At 44.2% G+C, this 24,281-nt stretch overlaps 2 protein-coding genes across 2 annotated transcripts; both read left to right on the top strand.

The window, feature by feature from the left end:
* Window positions 1-8,659: 8,659 nt before the first annotated feature.
* LOC147433110 (G-type lectin S-receptor-like serine/threonine-protein kinase At2g19130) lies at window positions 8,660-11,182 on the top strand. The gene has a single exon (XM_086492803.1). The coding sequence runs from the start codon at window positions 9,683-9,685 to the stop codon at window positions 11,180-11,182; it is 1,500 nt and encodes a 499-aa protein (XP_086348929.1). The 5' UTR covers window positions 8,660-9,682.
* Window positions 11,183-11,286: 104 nt separating this feature from the next.
* On the top strand, window positions 11,287-11,921 carry LOC147433109 (putative receptor-like protein kinase At5g20050). Its single transcript, XM_086492804.1, has one exon. The coding sequence runs from the start codon at window positions 11,287-11,289 to the stop codon at window positions 11,845-11,847; it is 561 nt and encodes a 186-aa protein (XP_086348930.1). The 3' UTR covers window positions 11,848-11,921.
* The last annotated feature ends 12,360 nt before the right edge of the window (window positions 11,922-24,281 follow it).

The raw sequence follows: 24,281 nt of genomic DNA, 5'->3' as shown, positions 1-24,281 counted from the left end.
GCGCTAGAAACAAGATACGGTTGGCGAGACTGTGCCAACTAAAGTGTTGTGCCATTTCCCTATTATTCCTAGGATAAAACGCATGTTTCGTTGTGGTTCCATTGCAAAGTTGATGCGGTGGCATTCTACGAATAGATCCACTGACGCAACATTTAGGGTGCCCGCTGATTCAAAGGCTTGGAGGCACATTGAAGATACCTGGCCACATTTTAAGAGTGAACCACGCAATTTGCATTTAGGCATGGCAATGGATGGAGTCAATCCATTTGGCTTGAGAAGCTCGTCATGGAGCACTTGGCCTATGTGCCTTATCAATTACAACCTCCCGCCGTGGCTTGCCATTAAGAAGGGTCATTTGATATTAAGCTTGATTGTACCTGGTAAGTTCAAGGCAAAAAACATGGATGTTTATCTAGCTCCACTAGTTGACGAGCTCCATGAGTTATAGCATGGGATCGACATAGCAGATGTGGTTGAACCAGTAGGACAACAACATGCAAGGATACATGGACTTCTTATGTGGACTATGCATGATTGGCCAAGATACGGAGAAGCTTCTGGTAATGGTTCTTGATTTACAAAATTCTCGCTATTCGCAAGCACTTTGCCTTGGCTGAATCATGCTTTAATATATGCAGGGCTTACAACTTCGGGATACAATGCATGTCCAATTTGCGGACCGTCTTTGGATGTGCGCTATTCTGCCTCTCTTCAAAAGACAATTTATCAAGGCCACCACCGTTATCTTCTAGATGGCCATCACTTGTGCGAAGGTCAGCTTGGTCGCGTCGAATCTCGTCCTATGCATGTACTGTTGGAATTAGGGTTGCAGAGAAACATACACAGCTTGGAGAAGACGAAGGAAGCTCAAGGCACACAATAGAGAGTGTGTTACTTAGTGTGCAATGAAAAGATAGATAGCCCTAGAGTGATGGGCTTATATATCAATGCACGGGGGAAAAAACCTCCTAAAGAGGGAAAAAATGCCCCGGCGGTCCTAGTGTGTTCACACACATCACTACCACATGTATATGGTAACAAATCCCCCCTGGAGTGATGCGGTGAACGAGAGCTGGCACATGAGTAAAGGGAAGTGCCACGCCCTGAGGACAGGATCAGTCCAGAAAGGGGAGTAAGACCAAAGCTTTGCGGAAAGCTTCAAGCTTCTCACGAGACAATGCCTTTGTGAAAAGATTTGCAAGGTTGTCCTGTGTTGGCACATAAGCCAAGCTGATCTCTCCTGCTAAGCGCCTCTCCCTGACATAGTGGTAATGCACCTCAATGTGCTTTGTGCGAGCATGAAAAACTGGGTTCCTTGCAACTGCTAATGCACTCTGACTGTCAGTGTAGATAGTGTTGGTAGTGTCTTGTCCAACACCCAAATCAGCCATAAGGCGTCTGAGCCATACACACTCAACCGTAGCTGTGAAGACTACCCTGTACTCAGCCTCACAACTCGAAGTGGCCACAGTAGGTTGCTTCTTGCTCAACCATGATATACATGAACTGCCAAGCATGAAACAAAAACCACTTGTGGAAACTTGCGTGTCAAAACAACCAGCCCAATCTGAGTCCGAAAAAGCATGTAAGTCTGGCAGCAATGATCCCCCCTTGGGATAAAACAAGCCAAGATGTTAAGTGCCACTAAGGTAGCGGAAAATCCTCTTGACAGCCTCCCAATGCTTAGACCCTGGGCTATGCATAAATCTGCTGACCTGTGAGACTACAAACTGAATATCCGGCCTCGTGTTGCGTACATAAATGAGGCAGCCAACAACAGTTTGGTAAAGAGTGACATCAGCAGGATCGCCAGCATCATGTAGACTCAACTTCAAACCTGTTTCCATGGGAGTGGCAATAGGTTTGCAATCCTCAAGTCCAAACTTACATAGCAATGTCTCTATGTAACTTTTCTGACACAAGGTAATACCACCATCACACTGCTTAAACTGTATACCCAAGTAATGATGCAACAGCCCCAAATCTTTCATCTTGAAAGTAGCATTCAAATCAGCCTTAAATTCAGAAATATGTCATTTGGTCCAGTGATCACAAAATCATCAACGTAAAGAACTACGATGAGAAATACATCACCCTCACGCTTTACATACAATGTGCTTTCTGTTGGACTGTTACGAAAGCCTTGTTTGACCAAATGAGTGTCATCTTTCTCATACCAAGCACGAGGAGATTGCTTCAACCCATACAAAGCCTTGTTACATTTGCACACTTTGTCCTCTTGTCCTTTTATGACAAAACCGCTAGGCTGCGTTACATAAACTTCCTCAAATATGTCACCATTCAAGAAAGCAGTAACAATGTCTGATTGATGTACATCCCAACCAAAAGCTGCCAATGCACACTAGTCATACGACAAGTGGGAGCAAAAGTCTCTTCATAATCTATGCCTTTTTGCTGTGCATAACCCTTTGCAACAAGTTGAGCCTTATGGCGATCGATCTCACCATCTGGTTTGTGTTTCAACTTGTAAACCCACTTTGTACCAATGGCCTTTTTGCCAGGAGGCAAATCACATAAAGTCCATGTGTCATTTTCTATAAGTGCATCATATTCTGATTGCACGGCAGCCATCCAATTTTCTGAATTCTGTGCTTCATCAAAAGACAAAGGCTCCTCAACATCATGTAAACTAGACACAACCAAAGCATAACAATCTGATGCATAAGATGCATGGCGAGAGCCTGAACGAGTACGACTAGACAAAGGTGCATCCAATTTACTGTCACGCAAAGTGTGCACCAGCCATTTTGGGATACCTCTAGCTTGCTCATTTTCAGCCCTTTCCTCATCAAGTACATCATGTACATTTGCATCAGTAATAGGCTGATCTAAAACATTTTCAGAAACCCCCATAGGCTGTACATTTTCCTCATTGGAACTTACATTCGTATTTCCACCACTGAAAAGAGGCAACAAAGTGTCATAAATGTCCTGTGAGCTTACATTACTGTCTCTAGTACATGACAGCAAGGGCTGAACAGAATCTTCCACAAACACTACATCCCGAGAAACCAGAATACGTTTTGTTTGCGGATGATACAACCTGTAACCTTTGCTTTCAGCACTATAACCAACAAAAATACATTTGACAGCCTTATCATCCAATTTTCTGTGCTGCACTTGTGGCACCAAAGCATATGCCAAACAGCCAAAAACACGCATGTGCTCAATAGAAGGCTTTCTATCATGCCATGCTTCATATGGAGTAATAGACTGCAAAGATTTCGTAGGACACCTGTTAAGTACATAAGTGGCACACATAATGGCCTCAAGCCAAAAAGAATGCGGTAAAGTTTGACTTTTGACCATACATCGTGCCATTTTTGTCAGTGACCTGTTTTTCCTCTCAGCAACACCATTTTGTTGAGGCGTATAAGGCAATGTACATTGGTGTTTTATCCCACGACTAGCCAGAAATGCATTAAATTCATGAGACATATACTCCCTCCCTCGATCGGAACGGAGGGTGCCCATAGTACATTTCGACACATTTTCAGCCATAGCCAGAAATTGTTTGAAGCACATAAAAACTTTGGACTTCGCTTTAAGCGGAAATACCCATACATGCCTGGAGTAATCATCAATGAAAGTCACGAAGTACAGGTAATTTCCCAAGGACGGAGTTTGCATGGGCCCACAAACATCACTATGCACAAGCTGCAACTTGCATGTGGCCCGAGCTGAACCATCCTTTGGAAACTTAGAACGCTGCATCTTACCCAAAATACAGCCTTCACAAATATGTTTGACAGGTGCTTCAAGAGGTGGCAAAGAAGCAACCATGTGAGATTTCTGCAAACGCAGCAAACTGGCAAAATTCAGATGACCAAAACGTGCATGCCAAAGTTTTGCATCTGAAATAGCCCTTGAATCTGCAACAACATTTGCAAAGTTTTGTCCACACTTGTCATACAAAGTGAGCTTATACAGCCCACGGCACAAAAGGCCAGATGCAACAATTTCATCACCAAAACTGAGATTGTGAACTGTACATCTGTCATCCACAAATTTGACTACAAGTCCAAGTGTAGCAAGTGCAGATACAGACAAGAGATTCTTCTTGATCCTAGGTACATAAAGTGCATCAACAAGTGTGAAGGAACTGCCATTAGCAGCAGTGAGCACAATCTTTCCAACTCCCTGAACTGGATAAGAGGCATTGTCGGCACAAGGGACTGAATTCCCATGAGGGACAGACTCGAGAGAGGTAAACAATTCACGATGTGAGGTAATGTGCTTTGTAGCACCAGTGTCGAAATACCACACATGTGAATCTGCAACAACTGACAAGCATGCATCATGGACAGCAGGATTGTAAGTGCACTCTGCGCTAAAAGCCCATTCTGCATCAACATTAGCAACACAGTCTCCTTTCACAGAAGAATCAACAATGGTTGCATTTGTAGTGGAACCAACATTTGCAGTGGAACCACCCTCTTTCTTCTTAGCCTCTTTGGCCTTCAACTTAGGACACTATATAATTGATTTTGTTGCGATCCTGATCAGGCCAAGGTGTCATAATGGTGGTCAAAAACTACAGCTCCGCGAGCTGACGAACCCATTGTCTCATCTCAGTCCCGACTCTATCCATGTCAATAGAACCATCTACCCGTACAGAATAGACCTTGGAGGCATTAGGATCGTCTGTCCCCCAAGGTGTCCAAGGTGTGCTAAGAAATCTCTCTCTCTACCTCTCTCTCTCTCTCTCTCTATTTCCCTATCTCTCTCTCTCTCTCTCTCTCTCTCTCTCTCTATATATATATATATATATATATATATATATATATATATATATCACTCTTTATCTCTCTATTTCTCTCTCTCGATCGCACTCTCGCTATCTCTCTTTCTCTTTCTCTCTCACTCTCTCTCTCTCTCTCTCTATTTTCCTATCTCTTTCTCTTTCTCTCTCTCTCTCTCTCTCTCTCTCTCTCTCTCTCTATTTCCCTCTCTCTCTCTCTCTCTCTCTCTCTCTCTCTCTCTCTCTCTCTCTCTCTATTTCCCTCTCTCTCTCTCTCTCTCTCTCTCTCTCTCTCTCTCTCTCTCTCTCTCTCTCTCTCTCTCTCTCTCTCTCTCTCTCAAACCATAGTCTGAGAGCCCGTCGACTTCTCCAGCCCCCAAGCTTCCCCCTGGGCGAGGGGCTGCCCTTGGGGGGGCGTTAATCTATAGCCTTGCCCCTCCTTACACAGCATTACTCTCCGTTTCTCTCCTCAACCAACAACGCGGAGCCCGTCTGAGCCACTGACGCCCGCTCAGATCTTGGCGTGGACTACCTACAGTGTGGAGCCGATTCCCACAATAGGTCTACTCCGCTCTCTGCCCAACTGAGGAGTGCCGATTCCCATTGCCCGCTCAGTTCTATAGTGTGGAGCCGATTCCCACTGCTCATCAACTCTGCAGTGTGCAGCCGATTCCCATTGCTCCCTCAGTTCTGCAGTGAGGAGATGATTCCCGCTCAGTATTTCCCCACTGGCTCCACACTGGGGCCGATTCCCACCTGCCTGACAGAACCACTGTTTCTGTCGGACAGTTTCGGTGCCGACCTGAAGTTTCACTCCATTGCTCATTCCAGTAGTGGAACAATTCGAGTGCACATTCATGGCCACTCGGGCCTCGTTTCAAGGGAAGCTAACATTTGCCGGGGTTGTAGCAATGCCCCCAAAAATAGATAGCATCACCCATCTTCAAAATGAAGTGGAAAGACTTCGCAAGGAAAATGAAGAGTTGAAGCAAAGACTCGTTCTCATCGAGTCTCGACTCACCACAATGGAGAACTTCAAGAAAGAAGGGATGGAACAGATGGAAATCAAGTTTAATAAAACAAAAGTGGAAGTAGAAACCACCCTCGCGAAGAAGGTCAAAACTCAAGTGCAAGATGTCATCTCCCGCAAAGTTGAAGATCGTGTAGTATCCACGCTACGTGAACAACAACGACAAGACGATATCGCTCTCAATGTTCGCATTGGCGGGCTTCCAAACGATTGGAAAGGAGAGGGGGACCCCAAGTTTCACGAGGTCTTTACTCGCATCCGAACAACAACGCCCATGAAACAATGGGATTCAGCAACAATCACCACTCTTGCCCACGAGCATCGCACCAACCATGCAATTCTTACATTCAAAACCAAAGTGGATTGAGTCAAGCTTCTTGAGCAATCGAGGCTTCTCAAGGACACAAAAATTTGGTTTGCTGAAGATCTCACACCCACCCAACTGAAGCAGAAAAAGGCCGAGCTCCAAAAGATGCGCGGAGTGTGCATAGCAGGGAAATGGAATTATCGAGGAGGTAAATCCATCATCCAGGAGTTCCGAACTCCCAAACCGGCTCCTTCCTCCTCACCTACCTCATTTTAGGTTTTGTTCATTCCACCTTATCTTTTTTTTTCCACCCGTAGATGGACCCTCAGTCCTTAATTGATATGTACCACACGGAATCCCTTTTAATGTTTTGTTTCTGGTCCCATAGGTCATATATGACCTCCGTGGACGATAATTCAATCAATCAATCTATCTCTCTCTCTCTCTCTCTCTCTCTCTCTCTCTCTCTCTATCTATCTATCTCTATTTCCCTATCTCTTTCTCTCTCTCTCTCTCTCTCTCTCTCTCTCTCTAATTTCCTACACACATCTCTCTCTCTCTCTCTCTCTCTCTCTCTCTCTCTCTCTCTCTTTGATTTCATACACATATCTCTCTCTCTCTCTCTCTCTCTCTCTCTCTCTCTCTCTCTCTCTCTCTTTTACACACACACACGATGTAGCTTGTGAGAGAGAGAGGGGTGGGGGGAGAGATCAATAATACCTGCGCTGCAGGTTTCCAAGGGCAGATCTGTGCGGGCGCTCTCGCAGGCGAAAATGATCGTCTGCGCGCGGATTTGGTTTTTTTTCCCCAAATTTTTGGCGTCGATATACGCGTGAAAATATGTGTGGAAATAAGCGTGAAAACACCCACCTTTCGACAAGCATTGCCACATGTATTTTCATGCCTGTATTGATACGTATATCGACGAGCAGCATGCCCGTCGAAAAACGTGTGGAAAGGTACGGTGCGTCGAAATGTGGTGCGTCGAAAGCTGGGTATTATGTTGTAGTGTAAGTAAACTTAGTCCCCTAATAGTGAGGGAGTACCAACAAAATTGACGATGGTGGTAGAGCTAAGAAAATAATTATGTACATTAGTAAAACTTTTGGTATACACATTTTTTAAGTAAAACTAGTTTCCTTGGACCCGAGGGCAGTGTTAGAAAAAAACCGGGGTATAGTGTATTTTAACCGGCTAAAATCATAAAATCTTGGTTAGATTTTGAGCTTGCCGGTATGAAAAGTGGCAAATTTACACAAGTTTTAGTGTAAATACCGGCAAAAGCTTCAAATTTTGACCTAAAAACCGGTAGAATTTCAAGTTTGCCCTTATTTTCTTCGGTTAGGAAAAATGCTTTTTCCAACCCTGCCCCAGGGTCGTTCACCCTCATGGAAGTTAATAGTAGAGGACTCAAGTCAAAGTCTACTACGTAAAAGTATATCACATCAAGGACGCATTGATAGGATCATAGGAGGCATACATGCATGTTGACAAGATGTAACAACTCAACAAGATGTTGTTAAATTGGTCAAAATTTTCATTTGAAACGGAGGACCTCCAATCAATACCTTAATGATAAGGCAGTACCAAAACTTTTGAAAGTGATGGTAGACAATAATTATGCATATTAACAAGATGAAAAAAACCTAGGAATTGTTGCTCCTAGGCTTTCCATGTACTCCCAAATCACGTCTATGTAAGACTCCCTCCCCTTTGCGCTAGTAGTCATCAGTCCTTTCTTGAGAACATTGTACATTTTTTTTTCCCCATAAAGGGCGCGAGAGAATTTATATTAGAGAAGCAAAAGTCACAAAAAACATTTGAGACGTCCGATACATTAAGATACAAGGTGGATCAGAAACACTGAACTGATTACAAACTAGGGATATAGTTACTCCGCACAACATCAGATTAGTACTAGCCTGAAACTCCTCGGAGATCATTAAGAACCTGTTGGATGTGTAGAATGAGCCTCAACCCACTATTATACTGCCTCTTGATCTTTTCTCCCTCATTCTTGCAATCCTCTATCATCCTTTGCAGGTGAGTGTATGACCTGTCAAGAAGGACCTCGTGTTGCTTGTTGAGATTAGCTCTATTATAATACCCCATGCAGTCGGTGAGTACTTTATAATTTGCTTGGTATATTCGACATTGATCCAGCTTTAGTTGATTTACTTGCAAGTGCAAGTGAGCAAAAAGAGTTCTCAGACTTTTTGTCTGGTAATTACAAGAGCTGTCGAAAACCCTATTGTTCCTCTCTTTCCAAATGATCCAAAAGAATTCCCCCCTAATTCTGTTCCACACAACATTGTACATTTTCCCTTCGTTTTCTCTTGAATATCAATTTAATTTCACTTTCTTAAAACAAAAAAGATGTTATTTAATGGGTCATCCTTTTCATTTAAAAAGGAGGACCTCCAATCAATACCGTAATGATAAGACAGTATCCTCAAATTTCAAAGTGGTGGTAGGCCTTACAAAAGCTTCACTTTCGAGTCTCGACTGCTAGTGCAACTTCATAAAAAGACTTTGCTCAAGAGATAAGGAATGCGCGGCTTTAGTTTAAGAAATTGTTTCTTATAGATTCCACTAAGCCCTACTGCCCATAGTTAATATATTAAGCTGCTGCTATATTCTGCATGCTCCACTCTCGAGAGGTTAGAAAACCTGTGTGCTAATTAATTAATGTAAGAGAGAAATGGCTTGTAACCTCTTTCCTGATCACACGCTCCTGCTCCTCCTCCTCTTGATCTGGGCTAATTTGGTCTGTGTACTACAAAATCGCAGTAGCTGCAATAAATTACATATGGCTGCAGATGCAGCTGCAGAGGTAATTGGTGGGAGCTCCCTGCTCAGGCTCAAGACCGGCGTTAATTATCTGTCCAAGGAAAACCTAGAAGAACTAGTGGCTACTTCAGCATTGGAGAGTGATGGCCTTCTCTTCTTGCCCTTGGTCAGCTCTCCTAACTTCCTGATCCTCAATCGTACCCGTCCCTCGGACCGCCCCGGCTTCTCATTTGGCCTCTACGTCCAGGAGTCTGACGTCGCTGAGGATACATACAAAATCTTTTTGGCAATCTGTGCTGGATTCAAGGGCTATTCCGATCCGAGCAGTGACTTCTTAGTTTACGAGGAGTACTACAATCTAGCCAGCTCAACATCGAGCACACACTTAATTTATAATAACATTAGTACAATCTCTTGCCGCGACCGGCCCTATCTGGTCTGCCAATCCAGATGACCCTTTCCAGATTTTCAGCAGCAACATGACTCTTTGCTTAATGAAGCCGATTAATGGCTGTGCAGGGGATGATGTTGAGCTGCAACTCAGAAGCGGTGAGCAGGTTTTGTGGAGAGTGAGGAATGGGCGCATGATGGAGATGCTGGATAATGGCACTCTCCTCATTTACAGCTCTTGGAGCCATACCACGACTAGTACGCCAAAACTCCCTCTATGTAGCCTGATCCATGGAAAGGGGGGCGTCTGGTACTCTATCTTAATGCTACCCGGGGCCCTAACTCTCCGCTGCCCTACTGGTCCTTCCCGATCATTCCCGCAACAGGATATGATAATAAGGCTATGAAGGTAAATTATACCATGGCTCAGTTGATGTACTCTGTGCCCACATGCCGCACCCATATATATGATACGGCCTACCTTTTTGTAAAAGAAGCTACATTCTACATGCATCCAAGCTCATGTAGAAGCAGAGAACTCACCCCCGATAATCCTAGAAACACGTGGGCGTACATGAGGCTTGCGAACGATGGCAGGCTTCAAACGTATTATGTATTCCTACGTGAGGCTACCAATAGCACACAGGTAGAGACTTTCAGCCGGTTTGATGCCTTGTTTCTTTATGGCGCAGAAGGAATTGGGCCGTTCGTAAGCTTCCAGTTTCCTGCTTTTGTTCTGTGGCAGAAATGCAGTTTGCCGCGCGCCTGTGGGGGCGGTGGCATATGCAACGAATTAGAGCCCAGCGATATAACTACTTCTATTTGCTCATGCCCCGCCAGCTCCTATTTTAAGCCCAAAGTCCCGGATCAGCCTTGGCTAGGTTGCGAGCGCCTGGCCGCCCTCCCTTCCTGCAACAGTACATCCAACAACAACATTAACAGGATTGGATTCCTTGTATTAAACTCTACAACCACCGTCTTCCTTCTCAACGGCTGGGCTCATGATGATCAGCATACAGCTTTTATACATTCCGAGCGAAGTAGCACAGATGACTGCAAAAGTAAGTGCCGCTCTAGTTGCTCCTGCAATGGTTTTTTCTACCAGGTCGACACATCGCGTTGCTATTTCATGGACGTCGATGGCATCAGCTATGTCGGCCTGGAAAACAAAATACCCTTCACCTCTGAAGCAGGCGATCCACAATTTGGAAGTACATTCGACATCCCCCTCAAACCGAGAAATGAGTCCGGAATGAATTACATCACATTCTTGAAGGTTTATATAGGTGATGAGGCTGCAGGCAGTCGTTATCCGCACATCCTTGTAGCATCTCTGTCATCCGTGGTAGCGTGTTTAGTCCTCGTGTTAGCAGCCTATGGGATAGCACACAGGAGAAAACGTCTTGCTCACATGAGATTGCGAGAGGCAGAGGAGCAGGAGCTCCATGGAGTACTGCCTCTCTTACCCAGGCGCTTCTCGCATCAAGAACTACGCAAAGCAACACAAGGCTTCAGCAAGCTGCTGGGAGCAGGTGGATGTGGTTCTGTGTTTCAAGGTGAGCTTATAACTGCAGAAGGAAGTCTTCAGAAGATTGCAGTGAAGAGCTTGAAGGTGACATTGCAAGACACAAGTCAAATGAAGCAGTTTCTTGCAGAGATTGCAGCCATAGGACGGGCCAGCCACCAGAATGTAATTCGCCTCGAGGGATTCTGCTGGGAGATGTCAGAGCGCCTCCTCGTCTACGAGTATGTGGAGCAATATGGATCTTTGGATTCTTGGCTATTCACAACCTGTGCAGACACTAGTGAATCAGGCATTACAAGTACTATCCCAAACCCTCCTTTCCTTGATGGCCCACTCGCTACACCAATATTATTGCCGTTGGCATTGCTCGAGGCTTGAAATATTTGCACGAAGATTGTGGGCAGCCAATCTTGCATTTCGACATCAAGACTCAGAATATCCTGCTCGATGGTGCATTTGTGGCTAAGCTTGCAGATTTTGGCATGTCAAGGACGATGCAAAAGGATGCCTCGTCTGTGGTCACAGGGGTGCGTGGCACGATTGGCTACATTGCGCCGGATTGGTTCTTCCATGGGGCTGCCAACAAGAAGAGTGACATCTACAGTTTAGGCATGGTGATGCTAGAACTACTTGCAGGGAGGAAGGTCTTGGACTACTCAGCCATCCTCAACAGTAGCTCTCGTTCATCTTCATCGAATGCGGATGATGCGTCCACGAAACAGGAATGGTACTTACCGAGTTGGGCTGCTAGAAAGTGTGAGGAAGGAATGTGGATGGAGGTCATAGATAAGCGGCTCCTGTATTTGCAGCATGGTAAGGCAGGTTTTGATGAAGAGCAAGCACAACGGCTGGTGTACATAGTGTTCTGGTGCATCCAGGAAGATCCAGGAATGAGGCCCAACACTTCCAAACTTGTCGAGTGGCTAGAAAACACTAGTCCTATCGATGATGTACAGGTGAAGAAGCCTCCTTTTAACAAATCAGCACCCTTTAATTCGAACTATGCTAGCTCGAAATCACAACTTGAGATTAGCCAGTACTAAACTTTGAGTAGCTAAAAGGATATGTATAAAATTGTTATACAAAATAGGAAGAGACAGAGCCTATGTATCCTTTGCACATCAAGTCTTGCATGGGCCTCTACTCTTGGTGTCAATCTCAATTCAATGAGAACTAAAGAAGGGAGCCGCTCTATGCTTGTCTAATATAGTTTGAATCTTGGCAATAATACGCTTGACAATAATGTAATCATCAATAATATTGTGGTCATCTAGATCTTCTAATTCTTGTAGCTTCATCCACAAGAGTCCTTTGCATGGAGGTCTATAGTGTCTCGTGTATATGTTGAGGGATTCTACTCCAAAATCATTTTTTCTCTTGCCTTTGTTGTGGTGGAACTCTAGCTAGATCCCATCCCCATAGTAGGATGTCTTTGTCATTGCGTGCATTACCAAGAAAATCCCAAGGCACCTTTGATTTACACAGTCCATTTTTTGGCAAGAGGTAGAAATTCCTTGTAACCGACTTTTGCTAATAGCTTCAACATAGCAAAATTACTTTGACAATAGAGAGCAATCCATTAAGGAAATTCCTAATGAAGATAGAGAGAGTGCTTGGTTGGAGTTAGCAACAAGAAACAACATATCTAGTTAGCTTCGCATAAACAATAACTTGCAAAAGAAAGAGAAATTGAGATTGACATCAATTCAGGATCGGATTTACTTGGAGCCGGTCCCCCCTCTAAAAGTCTTTTGTATTATAGATTCTCCCATGAAGAGAGACTTGTTTACAATACAATCTTTGTGTCATTTTGGTGCCATAAAGATGGAAAGCTTCATGCACCTCAATTATGCTTCATGCACACCGTATAACTTGGCCCAGCCTCAATCCCAAGACCTCAAACACCTTCAAAGGCGGAGAGAGCTAGCGCGGAGTGAGGATGATAAATTCCTCACAGTAAATTACTCACAGTTTATAGCATACCATAGTAATGAAGATTATGGAGAAGTTGAGCATGCTTAGAGCTTGGCACTTGCTTGGATTTGCATTCCATGGTGAACTGTTGTTGGTGTAGGCTTCTCCACTTCTCCTACACATGAGAAGGAGTCTTTTGTTTGCATGAGTGTGCTTGTGCTAGGTGCACGAGTGAGTATTCTTTCCCATTTTCCCAAGAATACACTAGCTTGAAGGCTATTGGTCCATGCTAGGGGCTAGCCAATGAATGGGTTTCTTCATATCAAGCAAGAGGGTTAGTCTCGAGACAAGTGTCTTTCATTCCCTCTTTGAAAAGAGAGTTTAAGGGTGAAAGCATGCTAACATGTCGCGCTTTTTGTGATAGTTAACATATGCCGACAAGCACATATTGTAAGCATAACACATGGATAGGACATTCATGTTTTTTCAAGTGTGTGGCCCACCATCATGAACTATACAAAGTGTAATACTTTGCTCAGTGGTTACGTTGTGGTAGTGGTGTACTCATGAAGCATGGAGGGAAGCACAACGCAGGGGCCACAGATCAAAGAGAGGGAGGAAATCGATTGCCAGCAGCAAGCAGGTTTGTAGTCAGAGGCCAGTAATCAGCCCAAGTGGAGGATAGCTCACCACTGGAGCCAGCCACCTCTGATAGCAATCTTGACAGTACTCCATCGAGAAGGAAGTCGGGGGACAAAGGTTCTATTTGTTCTCCTCCGCCCTGCAAAATATTGAATGCTTCTAATTTCCAAGGATCCCCAATGTCAAAGTACATGAGAGAGAGAGAGAGAGAGAGAGAGAGAGAGAGAGAGAGAGAGAGAGAGAGAGAGAGAGAGAGAGAGAGAGAGAGCACCTGAGTCCTGCTTCCCCTTCTTTCATTCGTGTGGACCCCATTCCTGAGGAGTCAGGAAGAGAGTGATCTGACCCCAAGCAAGAGAAAATGACTGACACTGAGGCTCAGGAGGAGCATAGTTAGGCTGATGAGGTGCAGGACTCACAACACTCCAGTCATCATTAGGAGAAATATGAACCTTGCATGGGCCTTGTAAGGAATCCTAATTTTTAAGGATTAAGGCTAATGCTGTGTGGGGTTTAGGGGGCAAGGGCATTGAAGAAGGTAGTTTTGAGTAGGCTTTTCTAGCCTTTTTTTAAGACAAATGTAGGATGTGGACCTAAAGGGTTGCTTTCTCTCTCTAGCTTTTTTTAAAGTGAAGGAAGCATAGGGGTGTGTCCACATCAGCAATTCCGTGGGTCAAAAAGAGTCAAAATTTGACTTTTTAAAAAAAAATCATTTTTATTTGTTTTTTACTTAAAACCCATCCAAAAATCATTTTTTGACCCATTTTTTAACCCACAAGCTTAGAAAGTCCATTTTTTCAAAAATATTTTCCCCCAAAAAGTAATAAACATTTTGTTCTCTCCTCCTCCTCCCTCCTCCCTCCTCGCTCCTCTCTCCCTCTCCCTCTCCCTCTCCTCTCCCTCTCTGCCCCTACCTTCCTCCTCCTCCCCAATCTCTCCCTCCCCTCCCTCCCTCCTTCTCTCCTCCCATCCTGCTCGGTCTCTCTACCCTTCCCCCTCTATCTTTTTATCATTTGCTTCCTCACGCAACAGCTTCCATGGTGCTCACGGACATCACAAATGGTTTGCTTCCACCACCACGTACTCCGCACACCAAAAGCATACATATTCTCTTACCCACGGCATTTGCACCGAAGACCACTAGTGAAGGTGATCAAAGGTCATCACAGGAACGTCGCACCGCTTGTGAGACCAATGTTAACATTTGGGTGGATGGCCATTTGTACCCTTACGATCCTATAAGCCGCTTCCATCCACCGTTTAATAGCCTTTCCACATTTCTTCAATTTCTTGGGAGGGGAGAAGCAGGCTTGTTAGGCTATTGCAAGCGGCTGTGTATGGGTGCAGGTGCTTCTTTGCATATGTGGATGCACGAATGTCAAGCTCTTCACCTCAAGACGACGGCATTACAAGAGAGTGTTGCCTCTTCGGAGAGGGTAGTTAAAAGTCTTGAACAACAAATGCAAGAAAAGGAGTCCCACATCCAGAAGCTTACCAACACCATCACATACTTGAAAGAAACACCCCTTGGTGCAAAGGAACGCAAACGCCCATATTCATCCATTGAAACTCTTGCACATTCCGGAGGAGCACGCAAACGATGAGTTACAGCCACAAGGTGATTTGGTCTTTACTTGCATGCTGCATTCTTACTTCACACTATTTTCTAACATTTATGTTTATTTGTTGCTAGAAACTTCATCCAAGAGGCATGCGGTGGAACAAGCCAAGATAATCGAGTCAACCTTCTCACTAGTTGTCTCAATACCGAGGACGTTATTTCTATCTTACAATCACCTGGAGGTAAGCACATTAAGGATGCAGTCACCAAGGACCTTATGCGTAAATTAAGAAATGTGGTTAATGATGATGACGTTCAACAAGCTTGTGATGAGGCTGGAATCAGCACCAAAGCCTATCAGGCTATTTTTCAACTCCTAAAGGATGCCCTCAAAGAACATGGCATTGTGGAAAACCTATTTCCCGTTCCTCACAAGGTCAAGCTCGCAAAGAAGGTCACAAACGAAGATGTGTTCTCCCGCATTGGGACATACCTACACATTGAGGACACAATGCCAACTTCCCTTTATGCTTCGTGTGCAACAAAGACAAGGGGAAAAGGTAAGAAACAATCCATAAGACCTTCGAATAAGGGCTTTCCTTACACAATGTGGAACAATATTTTCGTGGATCTTAGAAGGCTTCAAGAAGCCATGCTTAGATTTTACGAGTTACCTGAAGAAGGTGACACACTTTACTTTTTTCTTTGGTATTATTCTTTTTATAGAAGCTGAAGTTTAAGGTCTTAGCACTATTTATTTTGTAGTGCTTGGCACAAAAGTCGCTTTTGTGCTGAAACTCGATGAGTGTCAAATAGTGAAAGGCCGAAGGTTAGAGAGGCTAAGTGTCACTCTAATGAACGAGGCCCTTCTGCAAACCAAGCGAAGGGATTCAGTCGAGCAATATCCCACCCTATCTTTTAGCGTGCAATCAGAGAAAGACATTGACATTTGGTGGTTGGGTGCTATTGAGGTGCCCAAAGAGACCAATGGAGTACTTTCGTGGATTTTTGAAAGAACTCCATGGATCACAGAAGTAATACACTCCCAAATTGCAGGTCAGAATTTGGAGATTGAGGGCTTTGGTAGTTATGATGTGGAGTGGCACTTAGGTGGGGATTTGAAGACCATAAAGTGTTTGCTTGGCTGCAAACAAGGGGCTTCTTCTCTCATGCCTTGTCCATTTTGCACTCGAGGGTACAAACCTAATGGACAAAAATCACATAAGAGCACTGCAAAGGCCAGTTACATGCTTCCATGGCAAGGGCAGGGAGAACAAGGGTTAGATTGTCATGATGTCGGAGATGAAGGTAGAGAATGGGAAGCGTCTATTCTGAGATGTCCCATGCTCAATGCCCCAGATCGTGATCAAAAGGACCACACTTGGAATCCAATCTTTCGATTTCCTCTATCGAATGTACATTTTTGTACATTACACGCATTCATGCGTATTTTTGATAGGCTATTGAAGCTCCACATTGACTATGCTTTCACAATGAAACCGTTGGAAAAGTCCCAGGAAGCGATCGAAAGAGTGGAGGTACTCTTGAATTCCATTGGCTGTCACGGTGGAAATGTGTCTATAGTTGCTGCAAAGAACACAGGGGAGGCCTATGAAATTGCTCAACAAGTGTTAATGAGTGGACACAAAGCTAGACACTTTTTGAAGAAAGTTTCCCAAGGAAAGCCAAGTCGATATGATGCTCAAAGCAGCTCCAACCAGCAGGCAGGTAACCTTTGGGAGCTTTGGAAGGAGTTATGCAAAGCTACTACTGACAATGATTCAAATGGCGAGCTTGCAAACAAGCGCAAGTAAGTTTGGGCCCATTTTGATAAAATGGTCAAGCTTATGAGCCTTAACAACACAACAAAAGAACAACGGCAATCATTTCAAGAAGCTTTGGCGGATTTTACCAAGGTCTTCACCCTTTCTTGGGGTGAAAATAACATCACACATTACATGGTAAGTCATTCATGGTGTATTCATTACAAGGGATTGTTTTTATTTACTAATGTGGATCGTTTGCTCATGTGAACAACATATCTTGTTTGCGCATGGTGCATTTTTTATGCACAAGTATGGATCGCTTGAAATTTTTAGCACTCAAGGCATGGAGAAGTCCCATTATCGAGCAAGGGGAGTGTACTTCAAAAATACTCGACATGGTGGTGGAATGGTGCAATCCAATTATTTGGAGGAGATGTTCAACTGGTTTTTTCGCACAACATTTGCTCGTAAGCTCACAATGGAGCGTGCGTGACAATCCAAGATTGCTATTGAAGTGCGCAAATGGAGTCGTCAAGAGCATAGCAACAAGTGGCAAATGTCGCAAGGTCCCACCAAGCATGCTGCATGGCGGCGATGCAGAGTGCGACAAGGATCAAAGTGGATACTGCGCGAGTCACTAAACGTGAACGCAGGGTCCAACTCTTAGCGACATGTTTATTTAAAAAATAATACTTCTTTTAAAAAAATTAGTGTGAACAGGGCCCTTTTTAAATGGGCCCTTATAAATATTGCATGCTCTCATAAATCACTCATTTCTTAAGAACAGGTGAGCTCTTACCAACGAAATGGCGCGCACCAAACAAACCGCGAAAGAGCATCTTCCTACCAACAAAAACACCCTCCAAGGATGTGAGAAGCCGTCATGGCTTAAAGGCACAAGAAAACGGCCACGAACACCTGGCCGTTCCAGGAACTCTTCTGGTAGTGGGCATGGTGGTAGGGCACGAGAGTCATCAAGGACTGTTGAATCTCCACCTCCTCAAGATATAACACCTAGAAAGAGAATGAAGCAACGTGCCCAGCGCTGGAGAGAAGCAGAGGGCCAGCAAACATAAGAGTCCGATAGGGAGCAGCCGTCGCGTCCCCAATCACAAGCAGGACCATCCAGGACTCGGGTGGTCAATACAGACACCGAATCAGAGAGTGAGTCACCATGGCTGCAAGAAAAAATACCGTGCACACACCGGGTGGCCGTTGGGGGGAAGACATTGCCTCAAGGCAAGGGAGCTCTCCCCACACGACAAGATCGGCAACCAAGGGAAGAGGAAGAATTAGAACAGGCTGCAAAACCAGCCCCTAAGCATGTAAACAGACGCAAGTCTAAGTTTTTCAAGAAGCCTTCACGCCGCCCGCCAGCAAATGTGCAAGTGCCCCCAAGACAACCGCAGCGGCGCCGAAAAATAGCAAGGGCATTTGCAGAAATCAGCCACTACCAGAAGACGACGGAGCTCTTGATTCGACGCGCCCCCTTTGCTCGCACTGTGAAGGAAGTGCTTCAAAGCTATGGAAATCAGTATAGAATTCAAGCAATAGCGCTAGAGGCTATTCAAGAAGCTGCAGAGGCCCACATCATTTCAGTGTTGGAAGATACCAACCTATGTGCCATTCATGCAAAGTGAGTGACAATACAGCCAAAAGATATGCAGCTTGCACGACGATTGCGACGAGACTTCGAGCATTAGTCGAAGTTACCCCTCTTTTTGTATTGCACACCCTTATCTTTGTAATGATTTGACTTTCCAATGACAATATGATCAATAGTTGTGTCTACTCTGTCTATTATCTTTGTAATTTCAAGTTCTGTATGTAATTGCAGTCAATTTCAGTAAATTTGTGCATTTTAAGTACCCTTAGGGGTAGATAAGCCTACAAGGGGCAGAAAAAGGCCTGGCCACAAGGGCGCGCAAATGGCCCATCCAAAACTGATGGATGGGCCATTTGCCCGCCCTTGTGGCCAGGCCTTTTTCTGCCCCTTGTAGGCTTATCTACCCCCAAGGGTACTTAAAATAACCAAATTTACTAAAACCTATTGGTTTTGCATCAATATTTTATATGGATCCTTATGGACACCTTTTTCTGGTCATTTCAAGCTTTGAATTCCTTATAGGATATCAAAAAAAATAACATATTGTGAAACCAAGTGTCCAATGTAATTTGACTTTTTGGTGCAAGGGTGTAGTAGGTAGAGCTAAAGCAAGTGATAGTTTGCTGGAAACTTCATTTCATAATTGATTTGAGATTTTCTAGTGTCCTTGAGTGTGAACATATACTGGAATTGCCATAAAAAGGTTGCATTTAAATGAATGATGCAAAACCAATCCATTGCAATAAATTTGTGCTTTTTAAGTACCCTAGGGGGTAGATTGGCTTATAAGGGGCAAAAAAATGCCTGGCCACAAGGGCGCGCAAATGGCCCATCCAAAACTGATGGATGGGCCATTTGCGCGCCCTTGTGGCCAAGCATTTTTTGCCCCTTATAGGCTAATCTAACCCCCTAGGGTACTTAAAAATCACAATTATACTCAAATTGACTGCAATTACATACCTTGAAATAACAAAGTCAAAAAACAATTCATATCACCAATTGAAACAATTTTCAAGATTGACAAATCAGATTGAAAAGAATTTGCAATATAGAGAGACAATTTCAAATATTTTTTATTCCTTCTAGCACGGTGATTTTACATCATGTATCTGAGGAGTTCAGAATTTTTTTGACCATTTCCTGGCGCCTATTTTGCGCGTAAGGTAACTCCCCAGTCAAGAGGGACTGCGCTATGGCATTTGGGTCAGTTGAGCCAATGGAAGCATGTATCCCTATCTGGGCAAGCACTTTACCACGAAAGCCAGTGCCAAACGCTGTGCATACAAGGGATCTATGCACTAGGAACACTTGATGCGCAGTTCGAGCAATGGTACTCAAACACAAAAACTTGCTCAAAGCTTTTAACGACCAAGTCATAAAATGGGCTTGGGGAGTAAATTCATTATGGATAATGGCCACATCGCCAGGGGGGAGTTGTCCGAGGTAATGCGCAAGGGAAGCTTGAGGTCCAAAGCCCGTCCGATTGTCACCCGTCCTTGCAGCAAAATCATCAACCTCCACAACATCATGTCATAAACCGATGAAGGTTGAGAAAAAAGACAACGAAGGATAAAATAGTAACATGAAAATTAGGATATAGTTTACCTCCTGCTCCTTGTCGTCCTCCTCCCTGTTGCCCTTTGCATCCAAGTCAATGCTCCCATGCACCACAGATACAAGCTTTGGATCATCAGATGGAAGGTTGCATAATGGCATAGGCATCCTAGCAGCCTCATCCTTGGCTTGCGTGGCTTGGAAATCTTCATCAGCCACGTGCAACTGCTCTGCTGCCAGGATCTCCGCACATACAACTGCAATAGTGTCAGCAACAGAGTCCCCATCTGGCAAGAGCTTGCTTTCTAGGGCATCTGGCCTATTGTCTAAGGGACATTTGCTGTTGTTGCATAGCACGCTCAACCATTCATCCATGCGCAGGCCAAATGCTTTTTCCAAATAATGCAGGAACACAAACTCCTCCCCATCCACTAACACTGAGGAGAAGCGGCTAATTTCTACCTCTGGGATAGCCACATTTGTCAGTGGTAGTGGCACTGGAGTGTCACTAGGGCCAGCCGCAACTATGGATTTCTCAACCACTTCCTCAAGACCCCTAGGGGACTCGAGCTGGTGTGCTTTTCCTTCCGCTGCAGGGTTCATGGGGATAACCTGTTGCTCCTTGGTGTCCTTGATAAAGGACCCAACTTGAAGGTGTGGTAAGCGGAGCTCCTCCAAATCAGGTTCCTCGCTCACCAAGAAGATAAATGTTGCGAGCCGAGAAAGGTACTCCACCCCCAACTTGCTCTTCTTGAGCGCTGACACCCCAGGGGCTTGCTCGTCCAAGTAATGGCCTGCATTGGTTTCAATTTCTTGGAATCGTTGCAACCACTTGGATAATGGGCGATCACCTTTGTGTATATAGCGCAAAAGATCGCAAGGCACCCAGATCCCTGCATGTGGGGGGATAGATACAGAATATTTTATGATGTGCTCCTCCATGAACGCAGAAATCTCCTCAAATGCATCCATGTGAAGGGCAACTGTGGTGTCAAGGTCAGGGAGACGAGTAAAAAAGGTGTGGAGGTCCAACTTCCCTTTGTATTTGGTGTCCTCGAGGAAGAGGATGAAGCGTGAAAAAGGGGTGGATGTGGGTACAGATGCAGAGGTTGTGGCAGCATCCATGTTTAGCCTGGGGTGTGGATAGAGAGCGGAGGAGCTCAAGAGTTGCAAAAGTGAAAATAGTGAATGAGTTAGGTGGCCCCCCTTTTATAATGTACCCTTTTTTTAAGACATTAAAAAAAAAAAGGCACTTTCACCAAAAAATGATTTCTCATCCCAATGCAAAAAATTATATTCAAAGGCATGATTTGCCGAAGCAAATCATGTTGATTACAGCGGGGATCAATATGAAAATTGCAAGAGTTACAAAGTTATAAGATCGATAGCATAGTTCCATCTATCCCCCAGTCCTCCTCGACCTTCAATTTGTCTTTCATTCTCTTCCCAATCTGCGGACATTCATTACAATAAGCATCTAATGATCGACAAACCATGATGTATTGAAAATGTGGTGGAAGGATTCTCACCTTGTGACCTTGTAAACGAAATTGTGCTTGTTGAAGGGCCTCAAAACCCATAATAACCAAATGTTCTCGAGCATTACTGAGAGTCCAATGCTTGTTCACTTGGACTGCCTCCAAAGCATCGTTGGGCATCTTCACTGCAATGTCAAAGCTTGCAATAGCGCCGTCTACACTCTGTAAGGGAGTCCACACTCCAAGCTTGCACATCCAACGATCATAGTGAAATCGTATGTACAAGGAGGTGCGGGATTTCAAATAGCGCATTCCAATACCTGAAGCTCCAACCTTACAACGGTACCGGTCCCCATTGTGCATGCCCTCCACAAAACCCCAGTCCTCTTCTAAAAGCCTTCCTAATTCCTCGTAATGCGCATCTTTACATACAAGCATTGTGGTAGTCTCCACAAATCCAAACTCTTTAAAAATGTGCACAAAACAATGAATAGGCAAACACCAGCTCAAGCCCACAGACCTAGAAGCTTTAGAGTATTTCAAAGAGTTTTGGACATCCATTATCATCTTTTGCTTGAAAGATGCTACCGACCACAAATCTGGGACCGGCCACTCCATACTTAATAAGGAAGTTACTTTGATGGGTTCAAGCGTTCCAAATGCTTGTGTAGAAGTAGGGACAATATAAGAGTGAGAATAGAAGAAAATCCTTCTTTGAACCAGTTTGGTTGGGCAAAGATGCGGGAACATTATTGCTCCAATATCCGCATGTATATCATTGAATGTGCCGGAGAGACTATGTAGTGGCTGTTCCTCCACCAACGTGGATGGAAATATGACTATAAATGCATGACAAATGTTAAGTATGAATCCATAATAACATTACACTGTGATTTCACACCTAGCTTTGTATTCTCAAAACATGTACTTACAATGTGTTGGAAATCGAGGTGGTTGTTGAAAGTGCATGGTTGACATTGAGAAAACATGTTGCACAATGGCTATGGTCCCCTTGTCTTTGCGGTTCTTGAAGCCAAGGAGCTTTCCTTTCCAATGAAGATCCAAGTTTGCACGATTTCGCACACGATGAGGGCCAACAGCAGATGGTTGCATGTATACCCAAGCACCTTTGGTGAACTCTTGTGGCACCCACTCATCATCTACACCTCTAGTGTTGTGGCATGTAAGTGCTGTGACCTCATCCTTTGGTCGCCTTTGCGAAGTAGAGTTGGCCATGGTTGAGCAAAGCAAACTAGGAGGAGGAGAAGAACCTTGCTTGTTGCTACAATGTAGGTGTGATAAAGTGATATGAGAAAATGGTCAACCCTTGTGGCAATGGGAGGAGAAGGTGGACAACCCTTGCTTGGTGTGGCACTCGGAGGAGAAGGTGGATAAGCTTTGCTTGGTGTGGCAATGGAAGGTGGTAGGGGAGGAGAGAGGAGCTTCCTTGCTGCAACAATGGAGATGGTGTAAAGAGAGAGAGTGTTGGAGTAGAGGATGAGTGTGATGGTTGCAACCAAGGAGGCGTTGGAAAAGGGGTTCTAGAGAGAGAAAATGCCTTTTTGCCTAATAACTAATTTTGAGGGAGCTCTGGATAGCAAAAAAAGATTTTTTTTAAGTTTTTAATAAATTTTGAATTTTAGGGTTTTTGGATGCACGTTTTGACTTTTTGAGATCAAAAAATGCTTTTTTGACCATGAAATAGTTTTAGGGGGGTTTTCGAAAGATGAAATTTGAGTTTTGAAATTTTTGAAAATTTTCAAATTTTTGGGATTTTTTCAGAACCGGATCAAAAAGGAGGGAAGTTGGAGGTTCCATATGGCCCACCCACCCACCCCCCCCCACCCCACCTTCTCACTAGGTAAGAGCCCATTTAAAAAGTGTAAGACTACTTTGTCCCCCTACATTTTTGAGGGCATAGAGTGTGTCCACCACCCTCTTCTCATTGGCTGGCCTCTAATTAACCTTAATCCCAAAGGGCCCCTAGAGGGTTCATATTTTTCCTAATGTTCTCGACGCTGACGGGCAGAACGGGAAGCACGGAAGGCAAAGAGTTCCAAGAGTTCTCAGTCTCGCCAGAGAGATGAGCATACCAAGGGCAGTAAGGGAAGCCACCGTACTTCTAGCAGACAAAGCAGAGAAGCATTGATACTGAGACAGAGACAGAGATTGATTGGGATGCTGACACTGACAATTGCAAGAAGGCTCCCAAGAGTCATTCTGAAGCCAAGAAGAGAAGTGGCGAGATCAGTAGTAATCGAAATGATTACACAGCTTCTCTGAAGATTTCCTTTCCAATATTCAAAGGGGGGGCAAAGGATGATCCAAATGTTCACATACAAGATTTCGAGCAGTATGCTGAACTAAAAAACATTGATGAAGATGATTAGGGGGAATATTTTCCACAAACCTTGAAGGAGGCAACAAGGAAATGGTATTACCATTACCCTGTATGCCAGCTGAGATTATATAACAAATTGCTGAAGGCCTTCAGGTTGGAATATTCCAACAATAGAGGGGACGAAGATATTCTCTGTGAATTAGATAAGATCAAACAGAGGAATTTTTCAGTCCGCAGCTATGTAGAAAAGATAAAAGAGCTAACCAGGCAATTGCAAGAACCGCCATCTCAGAAGAGATTGAGGGCATGGTTCCTGAATGGGTTCAGAATCAAGAAGCTTAGGGAACAAGAAGTACCAGCCCCTACAAAAAAATTCAATGATCTGGTCCAAAGGGAATTAAAGCTGGAATAACAAGCTAAGAAGCAGAAGAGCCACAAGAAGCGAAGGACCAGTAGCTACTGAGACTTCTGATTCTAGTGAAATGTGTTAAAGAATATGATGTTAAAGAATATGTCCATTGTGCTATGGGCGGCTGGACACTGACTATACTATGTTGTAAATATACTTTGGATAATAATTAAAAAAGAGAAGAAGAGAACAGAAGCACGTTGAATGGC

The sequence above is a fragment of the Adiantum capillus-veneris genome, chromosome 20, assembly GCF_014529385.1.
Source record: "Adiantum capillus-veneris isolate H3 chromosome 20, ASM1452938v2, whole genome shotgun sequence".
Lineage (NCBI taxonomy): Eukaryota > Viridiplantae > Streptophyta > Polypodiopsida > Polypodiales > Pteridaceae > Adiantum > Adiantum capillus-veneris.
Note: the sequence above shows the minus strand (reverse complement) of the source record. Positions and strands in the feature narration are given on the sequence as shown.

Bases quoted from the DNA above. Each gene is read 5' to 3' on its own strand.
- LOC147433110 (XM_086492803.1), top strand. From the start codon at position 9,683: ATGAAGGTAAATTATACCATGGCTCAGTTGATGTACTCTGTGCCCACA.
- LOC147433109 (XM_086492804.1), top strand. From the start codon at position 11,287: ATGTCAAGGACGATGCAAAAGGATGCCTCGTCTGTGGTCACAGGGGTG.